Raw genomic sequence first — 10,000 nt, forward strand, 5'->3', positions numbered from 1 at the left:
GTTGACTGCTGGGGTGGGCAAACAGTTTCAACAACGCTTTTTAACTCATTCAACACATCTTCAAATCAAAGAGTGTCTCATTGCGCAGATTAACGTCTGAAAACGTGTTGAAACCATAGGTTAAAATATTTGCAAACTACAGCAAGTCCCGATTGACCAAGAATCTCGTGCGGGAATGCCCGTATTCTGTTGCCATGAACAACGTGCCGTTATGTCTTACGTGATTGCCAAATGAAAACAAACAAAAAGCCATTGAAAACGAGAACACAATCGTTAGTCACGTACTGAAGCAAGGTCAAGCACTAAACCCCCCAAAGGCCCCCAAAAAAACAAATAAACCCCAAGATGAAAAGGTTTGTCACAAACTTGGTGAGCTGAAGTTAACTGCTACAAGGAATATTTGTTCTAATGATAAACTTGGAAGCGTTTTGTCCACGTGGTCGCGGGCTGAGCCAGTTAAACCTTACTCCCCGCTTAAATTTTTCAAGAAACGTTTAAAACAGTCATTTACATGTCACGGCTAGCGGTTCCGGGCGGTTTTAATTACTCCTTCACAAAGATTTTCACTCAAGCTGTGGAAAGTTCAGGAGTTTTCCATTTGGAACCACGTCGATTGAGTAAAATGTTTCCAATTTCCATGGCTTCCAAAATCCACAGTTTTTCCCGATGTAGTTGAAATATTATAATCATCTCTAAAAAATTGCCGAACTTTTAAAATAGCCATGAATTAACTTCCCTTCGTTCAATCCTAAAACGAGATTTAAAAAACGCCTCACGTAGAAACACTCTTCTGAATAGAGAGATCATTCATTAGCATTGCGTTTAACCCCGGAACAGGAAAAACGGGAAACGGTACATGTTCCCCGCTTGTCATAATCAGAAAATAAAACCGTCCCCTGCTTTCTTCCATAGGAACGCAAACTTCTGCCTGAGGTTTGCCGATTGCCGAAAAAGGAAAGCTCAATCACCCTCACGGGGTGACGAATGGTACCTCCAAAATCTTGGCACTCGCGAAACGTTACAACCGATCTCGAAATCTCGACAGTCTTTATATTGCATTTATTTCGGTGTGAAGTCTTGCATGTTTTGGTCTCGGTCTCGGATTCGCAAAGAAGGGTCTCAGTGTCTCAGCGACTCTCGGATTTTACCATACGTCACCCCTTCGTAAGGTAGCAGAAAAAATTACATTGGAATTTAACGGGGTTAAACGTTCTGTCGATGTAACGCCAAAAATAAAATACGTGCATTTGTTGAAAAATCGAAGTAAATTAATGAACTTCGTCATTTTTACCAACGTAGTACTACCTAAAGTAACTATTTCGTGTAAGCTTTTTATTTCGAGTTTTGTGAACGTGCATACGACATTTTTTCATGTAGAATTAGAAAGGGAAGCTTTCAACACAAGTTTACATAGGGCAGGTGACCCGGATAGCTACACTTGCCTGCCTGCCTTTTTTGTTTTTTAATTTACAGTTATTTCAAGTATACAGTTCCACTAATATATAACTTTGTATAACACATATTTCTAGGCGAGCAAGAGAGGAATAAAGCTGTTGTTCGTAGGCAACATTTAACGGTACCTCTAAAAATAAATTTGTCAGAACGCCACATTTTGCCTAAGAATAAAACGACAAATAGGTCATTCATCTGGAATAAAGTATTTTCCTTTTTTCTTTTCGCTAAGAGCAAAGGCCAGCATTACTTTGACAAAAACGTTTTTGTCAGCAAGGTCACGTGTACAATTCGGAGGTAATGGAAGATGGCGTTTCATATACAAAACGCCGAACGATTAATACACGCTGCTACCTGTTCTTCTGCGCGAGGGCTTTAGCACGCGAGCATAAGTTACAATATTCTGTACAAGTCTGGATCTTCCGTCCACATCATGCATCATTGAGCCTTGATAAAATATAAAGGTTTTTCTCCAAAAATATTTAGCCACTGTAGATGAAAAACAAGAATGATATATCATATGATAAGGAGTGCAGTTCGAAATAGGGAATGTTTACTGAACAAGTCGTCGACGAACAACACTATTTAAATTGATTCTACTTTCATAGCACACTGAAACAACTTTATATCGAACTGAATTCTCCGGCGCTCTTCGCTGCTTCGTAAAATAAAGTTTCATTGTTCTTTTGTTTATCATTCGATATCATATCTGCCTGCTTTGTTGTTCACCAGGCTTATTGCATTAATTAGTAATTCCAAGTAAAATGTTCTTATCTAAAGTTTCAGCCGCATACATGGCGGTATATTCTCTTACAAACATTAAGTCGAATCATGTTAAGTAGTTAAGCTATTGCAATCAGCATCTGCCTCAAGGTTTCTTTAAAGATTTCAGTCCCCTATCGAACAATTGAAAGCATTCTTTTTCAATGGATCGCGTGCGGTTAAGTGCCCGTTCTAAACTTATCAAAGACATCTCATTGAGAGAAATAAAAAGCTTTTACGAGAGGTACAGCTGTTGTTTTGAGCCGAAGTTAATCCCTGATGCTTGTATCACATCACAAGACATAAATTTTCGACCTATTGTTATGCTCTCAAGAATTCCACCTTTTTGCATGTACTCCTTAAAATTAATTGCTGATAATTTTCAAGGTAATTACAAGTGTTTTTAATGACCTTGGCATGTTGAAGAAAAAAGCCCGGAAGTTTCAAACACTTAAGAAAAAGAGTTGGAGAAAGAAAAGAGCGGTAAATCCACCTTTGAAATATCGGTTTTGGGATCAAAGGCACGAGAAAAAATATCTTCTGCAAATAGGAATGATAAAAAAGCGCCGTCTTTGCCATCGCAGAGAAAACTGCGATAATAACTTTGGCGGCATAGCATAGCTGAATGACTATTACGCGAAACGTTTATGATCGTTTCTGTCATTGTGCTGATGGTACAATGAAGTCCGTCAACCATGGAAAAATATGCCTAATTACAGGAAATTTTAAAAAGTAAACATAACGAGTCGACCTTATTTTTCGAGTTGCTGGTTTATCCATTGTGACACAAATTTTGTCTTCGAGAAATGTCGAAATAATAGGAAAACAAACTCGATGTTTGTCGCGTGATTTTTTAAAAGTAAATTCATATTCTCGTGATAAACGACGGCCATGCATCAAGTGGCACAAAAAATCGACATTCAAAAACAAACACGTGCCGACTGAGTGATCGTATAAATCGTCCCTCAAATATTTTTTGAAACACTTAAGCAGATAGCAAAGAAACTAAGAAATCGCATGGCAGAATCGAACAAAATGGGGAACAGATAGGAAAGTCTTATCGAACCTAGGGGTAATATAAAACAGTCCATGGGGATTTGTCGGCTTTTGTTGCCACGCGAGATTATATAAGCCCGCCTTCTGTATTGCTAAAAGAACTGTTTAACTTACAAGGCTTCAGAGACAATAAATTTATTTTCGGAGATGCCGAAATTACTTCAGCCAGAAAAATTCAAAGACCGGCCATCACTCATGTTAAATTAAACATGCGATGCACGGAGCGTATTGTACCAAATTCGCCCACAACGTTGTGAGCACCAAGAATAGCTAGACGTACGGCAAAATTATATTTTAAAACCAATATAACTTGGAACTTACTTGCATGGAGAAATGTCACGCAGAGCAAATACATCGACCAGTTAAAACTCAAAAACCACTGGAGTTCCATTTTGAGCCGTATTCAAATAAGCAGCAACTTTCCCTTTTTTTTGTCAGTCGATCACTTTTGTTTGCATGACGTTGAGAAATGAAATCGACATCAGTCGTTTGCTTGGTTCTTGGGAGACAGCCACAGCTTGTATTCACTTATATGTTCTTTTTGTTAATGCGATGACAGGTACGGTATTTATATGTCACAACAGTCTATGGCAATATTTTCAGTTTAAACGTCATAAGATTTCCGCCTCAGTTTACAAATTGAAAGTCACATCACCGTGCAAATATTTGTAGCGTGATCCGAGACACGATCGCGCTTCCGGTTTACAAAACAGGAAGTCAGCTGTCACGCGAAAGACGGTAGTGCTTTGTCAATGAACGTGATTACAGGGTGAGTTTCAGAGAAAGAGCAAACGCTCGAAACGTCAGCATTGGAATTTCTTTACAATGGTCAGTTTATCACATCAGGGACTTTAATTGAGATGTCGACTTCTCAAAATATAACTTTGCAATATCGTAAGTCTTTCGCGATTATCATAATGGGCCATCTTATCGGGTAGTACAATGTGGACGAAGTATCGTAAAAATAAAACGGTACGAGCGGTTTCAAAGTAAAAAAATAGATCATGAGAGATTAACATTTGTACGCTCGCGTTATCGTCAAATTCTCAAATTTGGTGATTTCACGTCGTTGTTGTGAAGGGTACCGCAAAAATATGTACAAAAGAAAATGCCACGGTTTGATAAAAAGCTTTCAATTATGAAGAACAATTTGGAGCCGGTTTTATGAATTTGGAGCCGGATTTATAAATTCATTTCTGTTTGACAATTACTCACAGCTACTTACATTTAAACAAAAGAAAATGCCAGTGGGTTTGATAAAAAGCTTTCAATCATGAAGAACAATTTGCAATTGGAGCCGGTCATCTGTGAGAAAGAGATTACGGTGCAGGACTTTCCTTCTCGCGTTTCGAAGACGTGACATCAATTTTCATCTGAAATCGAGATTTTTTTGTTTGAAAATAGAACTCTTCAAGTTGGCTTTTCAAATTGGCAGTTGATATTGAGGGAAAATGAAAAAGTGGTTTGGAACTGAAAGTTGATATTGTAGCAATGGGAGTTGATGCGTGAAAATGGAAGTTGATATTGTGAAAATAAAAGTTGCTTGTTTTAGGGAATCTTTTTACATTGCCTCATTAACATACGAGTTTGCTCACAAAAGGCTTCATGCTTTATTTAAAATTGACCTCAAAAGATACAAGAACTAGTTAAACTTAGTTAAATATCCAGTAACCTTTTACCTTTGATAGCAAGCGAGTTATTAGCCATCAAAATCTGATATGCATATGTATGGAATGGAAGTTACAAATCCTTCTGGAGAATAGCGAGGCTGGAGTTGAGAACCTCACTGGTTTTCTTACGTAAATAGAAATTCGTTAGCGTTACAAAAACATGATTTACATAAGAAAAGCAATGAGATTTGTATCAAAGCAAGGTCAACTGCAGCTTCGCTTTTATTCACTTCAAGCCTGATAACTGAGCACAGAACTGTAAAATGGTCTATTCAGGCCAAACAACAACCCCAGGAACTCCATGCCCCACTCTTATCGAAAAGCGTGTGGGATTTTCAACGTCCCACAGAGTTTTATGACTAGGGAGCTTACGCAAGGACGAAACAATAGTTCTCCACGCCCTGCACGTGCGTTTTGCATTTTGGTGCATTTCTTTGCCGTCCTCTTCCTGTCAAAAGGGATCTTTACGCAAGGCCAACGACGCCGCCAGCGAGAATGTCGTCTAAAAATGTTATTTCCCATTATTGTAATAATTTCGTTATAACCCCAAGTCGCTCGGAATGGAAAGTGTGTATCAGGATTGCAATAATAAAATTGGCGTGAACGGTGTGGTTCTTTGGTCAACAATTTTAAATGTTTCGTCGGGTTCTCACGTCCTCTACACAACCTCATATCTGGTCAATTCACGTCGTTAGGAACCTTAACGACGGCGACTTCAACGAAAACGTCACCTCGAAATATCACTTTGCCTTATCATAATTCTTTCACGGTTATTCTATCTCGTTCACTTCTTACAATTTGGGCGGAGTGTTCTAAAAATAAATTGGTACGAGCAGTTACAAAGTGAAAATAGAGAATGAAAGATTCTCTTTTGCATGATCACTTTGTCGTGAAAACCTCAAATTTGGTACTTTCACGTCGTCCTTACGCAGAGTGAGGAGTTAAAGGAAGAAACGACGACGGCTCCGGCTACGGCAACGCCAAAAAGCAGTAATATTATTGGTTAAAAGAACCAAAATGCTCGTGCTGCACGTGCGGCACGCTTTATTCAACATTTCTCTCCAGCACTCGTCAAAACTACTAACGTGAAATGACCAAATTTAAAGTTTTGACGACAACGTGGACAAACTACAGTAAATCTTTCAGCCTCACTCTTTACTTCAATCCGTTATAAACAAGATGGAATAATCATGAAATGCTTAGAATAGCTCAAACTTATATTTTGAAGTGACGTTTTCTTAGCCGTAGCCGTCGTGGTATCTTAAACTCCCTAGTACCGCAAGAATCCACGCTAAAATCCGTGCTGCACGTGCAGCACGATTATTTATGCTCTTTTAACCAATGATATCATTGTTTTGCGGCGTTGTTGTTGCCGTCGCCGTCGTAAAATCCTAAGCTCCCTGTTGTCAGGACGAGGACGGCAAAGCCATTTTTGAAATGTAACAAAATGCAAAACGCACGTGCAGGGCGTGCAGAGCTTTTTTTTTTGCTCATTAAACCCATGGTTTTGTGGCGTTCTCGTAACTGTCGTCGTCTTGCTTGCGTAAGCTCCCTAACGACGTCAACTGACCAAATTGGAGGTTGTGTGGAGGACGTGAGAACCTGACAAAGTATTTTTCCCCCTAACAATCACACCATTCATGCCATTTTATTCCTGCAATGTTGATACACACTTTCCATTTCGAACGACTTGGGGTTAAATTATAACGAAATTATTACAATAACGGGAAATAATGGCAGAGGTTTCGTTGATTTCCCTTTTAGCGCGAAGGAAAGGAAACCTCTGCCGACGGTCATAATGGCGGAAGAGTGGAAGTCACGTTGTATTGACGTCTCGACGCTCATGAGTGACAGAACATCCAGGAGATCCTTCCCTTCTCGCTTCTAGAGAGGGACATCAAGGAACCTCTGCCAAACAGGGTAAGCCCCTGATCCGAGAAGACTAACCATTTACGGATGTAATGACAAATGACAGGCAGCACTTTCTCCTCAGTTATTTACCGTATTTTCTCGATTAAACGCCCCTAGCGTTTAATTAAAAATCGGCAGTTTTGACCCGGCGTTTTTTCGAGGCCGGCGTTTAATGGGGGTCCGGTGTTTATTAATGAAATGCAATTTTCTGCCATTTTTCCAGGTTGATTTATTATGACCGATCCTTGGAAACCTAAGGGTAGTTTGTCAGTGCTGGACGATTTTTCCCTGGATTACCCGAAGTTACGCCGGTATTTTTCCTTTGAACGTTTATTAAAATACCAAAACAGCATACTGTATACTTGGCATGTCGTAACAGTGCCATTCAAGAGGTTACTATTTACTTGAGACCGGTCCTTGTGACCTCGACCCCGATCAAAAGCCGGGGCCCCGATTAAACGCCCCCAGAGTTTATTCAAACATCGGCAGTTTTGACCCGGCGTTTAATCGAGAAAATACAGTACTCAATATTTATAGTTATCTGGGCCCGGCTGTTCGAAAGCCGATTAACTTAATCCAGGATTAGCGTAAGCTTTTGTTTCACGTTTTCAACTTTTTGGTGGAAGTTTCTTTTTCTTATTTTTGTTTTAAAGACTCCCTTCTTGTAATGTAACTGAGTTTTGCAAAATATCAGTGTTAACAACTTTTTGGAGAAGAGAAATTCAGTTTACTCTTTGGTTAATTTTTAATCTGGGATTAACGTTAACGGGAACCTCCAATAAAACAACAAAATAACTTTAAATCACAGAACATAATGTTAACAATTAAAATTTTTCAAACTTTTTCCAATCAAAGCGTTTGTATCCGAAAAAAAAAGAATTTTAAAAACGCTTGTTTTGGCTTTCAAATCGCCATCTTGAATAATTGTGTGAACAAGCGTTTTTAAAATTCATTTTTTTTTTCCAGAACAAACGCCCTTTGTGTCGGAACAATAGGGAAACCACGACGCGTCACAATTATTCAATATGGCGGCGCCCGGGAAATTTGAAAGCCAAAACAAGCGTTTGTGAAATTCATTTTTTTTTGTAATTGTCACCCGGCCCAGACCTATCTTACGCGCTTCACTGTACAGCGTCTGATACTTGTTTCGAAGCAACAATACATATATCGCCTGCGAGCAGGCTAAAAGATAAGACGCCCGATTCCATTTGTTCTCGAATGGCGCACAGTCAAAAGCTAAAGCCTCATTTACACTAGCAAGTTTTCCTTGACAAGTCCACTTGTCAAGGAAAACTTGCCGACTGTACACACTAGCAAGTTCTCCTTGACAAGATTTTCCTTGACACGTTTTCCTTGACAAGTTTTTCCTTGACAAGTTTACCTTGGTAGTGTAAATGAAAAATATGACAAGTTTTCCTTGACAAGTGCACTTGACAAGTATTATACTAATTTACACAAGCAAATATCGTCCTTGACAAGTTTTCCTTGACAAGTGTCCATGTTCAAAAACTGTCAAGGACACTTGTCAAGGAAAAACTTGTCATATTTTTCCATTTACAATGCCAAGGAAATCTTGCCAAGGAAAACTTGTCAAGAAAAATTTTTAGTGTAAATGAAGCTTAAGGAATTGGGGCTTAAATCCAGATCTTGGATCCAAATGTAATTTACCATTATAAAATGAAAGGGAAAGCGTTCGATTCTAAAAAAAGGGTTAACCACAGCAAACTTTACTTTGCTATGGTTAAAATGAACCTGAACTGAACCTGTACCCCGACGTCTTGCAAGGCTGAGCCCGGTTATTCAAAAGCCGATTTACGCTAATCCCACGTTAAAAATTAATCAAGGAGTTTATTTCTCTTCTCCCAAATGCTGTTCAACGCTGATATTCGGCAAAACTTTACATTACAAGATATCAATCTTGAAAACAAAAGTAAGCTAAAGAAACTTTCACCAAAGAGTTGAAAACATGAAACAAAAGTTCACGCTAATCCTGGATTAAGTTAATCGGCTTTCGAACAACCAGGCCCCGCAGGATGCTACCGAAAAGTTCAAAGAATGTCTAAGTCGGGGGACACTGACTTTTAAAAGAACAAAGTGGGGCTTCAAACAAAGGGTTTACTCTGGCCAAACAGGAAATACTCTGCGAGAGGATCTGGTGCGTCTCAAGCTCTGCCAAAACACTCAAGTAACGTTGGACAAATCTTGAGGAAAAAATACTTTTCTTGAAGATGGATGACGTTACATCGGAAACACGTTTGTCTATTACCTGTAAAAAATAGTTGTGGCTTCCTTAAAGATCATTTCTTGCCAATAAGATTTACGGAAATCGATCAATCCAGAGCAGCGCCTACTTGTATGGTCAAAACTATTTTTTAGAAGTCCTTGAGAAATGCTTAAGTTTTTGTAGAAAAGCGTAAGCAATATCTTAGCCAACAACTGAAACTGCTACTCTTTCGGTCGGGATCTTAAAAACGAAGACGAGAACGTCAAAGAACAACGCGTTTAACGAGGAAATACACGAGGGAGCTTAAGCAACGACAACGGCGACGGCAACGAGAACGTCATCTAAAAATATAAATTCGCGTTATTTTAATCGCTTCGTGAGTATTTCAACCTTTTTTGCATGACAAGGGTGTGGAATTTCCTCAAAAATGGCACTCGTCGGAACCGCACTTAATTTAGGGGAGAAAATGAAAATTTGTCCTCAATTGCTGACGTTCTTCATAACACCTAAAATGTGATTATTTCACGTTGTTGATTTGTAGACGACGGCAAAGAAATGGACAGAAGTGAAAAATGCACGTGCAGGGCGTGCAAAGCAATTGTTTTTACCCACTAAATATGCAAGTTCGTGACGTTCTCGTTGCCGTCGCCGTTGTCGTTTCTTAAGCTCCCTAATGGCCATTCACGCCCTTCCCCCCCTCGCCCCTCTCCCCCCCCCCCCCCCCCCACCTTGTGAGTTTTACAGTTTGGTACATTTTTTGTGCCGTTTTCGACCAAACCAGCGGGACCTTGAGGCTAGACGGCGTCAACGAGAACGGTAGCACCTCAAATAAATAAATAAATAAATAAATAAACAAACAACAGGTCTAATAAGGAGGGCATTCCACATTTTGGCACGTTTATTGTCGCTCTCGTATTTTCCGCTA

The 10,000-nt window shown here is 39.4% G+C and overlaps 2 protein-coding genes across 3 annotated transcripts in view; both read right to left on the reverse strand.

Moving 5' to 3' along the window:
- Positions 1 to 3,872, reverse strand: part of LOC138010763 (uncharacterized) — an 82,845-nt gene extending 78,973 nt beyond the window's left edge. Inside the window, exon 1 of the mRNA XM_068857743.1 lies at positions 3,592 to 3,872. Within this exon, the coding sequence (XP_068713844.1) occupies positions 3,592 to 3,661 (70 nt within the window). The 5' untranslated portion in view covers positions 3,662 to 3,872. The remainder of the gene's footprint in view (positions 1 to 3,591) is intronic.
- Positions 3,873 to 7,153: 3,281 nt separating this feature from the next.
- Positions 7,154 to 10,000, reverse strand: part of LOC138010761 (ankyrin repeat domain-containing protein 16-like) — a 14,997-nt gene continuing 12,150 nt past the window's right edge. Inside the window, exon 8 of one of the 2 annotated variants that reach the window (XM_068857739.1) lies at positions 7,154 to 9,117. The gene's annotated coding sequence lies outside the window, so the exon portion shown is untranslated. Of the gene's footprint in view, positions 9,118 to 9,941 lie in introns of those variants that run through there. The other variant, XM_068857738.1, reaches the window with a different exon arrangement.

The sequence above is a fragment of the Montipora foliosa genome, chromosome 7, assembly GCF_036669935.1.
Source record: "Montipora foliosa isolate CH-2021 chromosome 7, ASM3666993v2, whole genome shotgun sequence".
NCBI lineage: Eukaryota > Metazoa > Cnidaria > Anthozoa > Scleractinia > Acroporidae > Montipora > Montipora foliosa.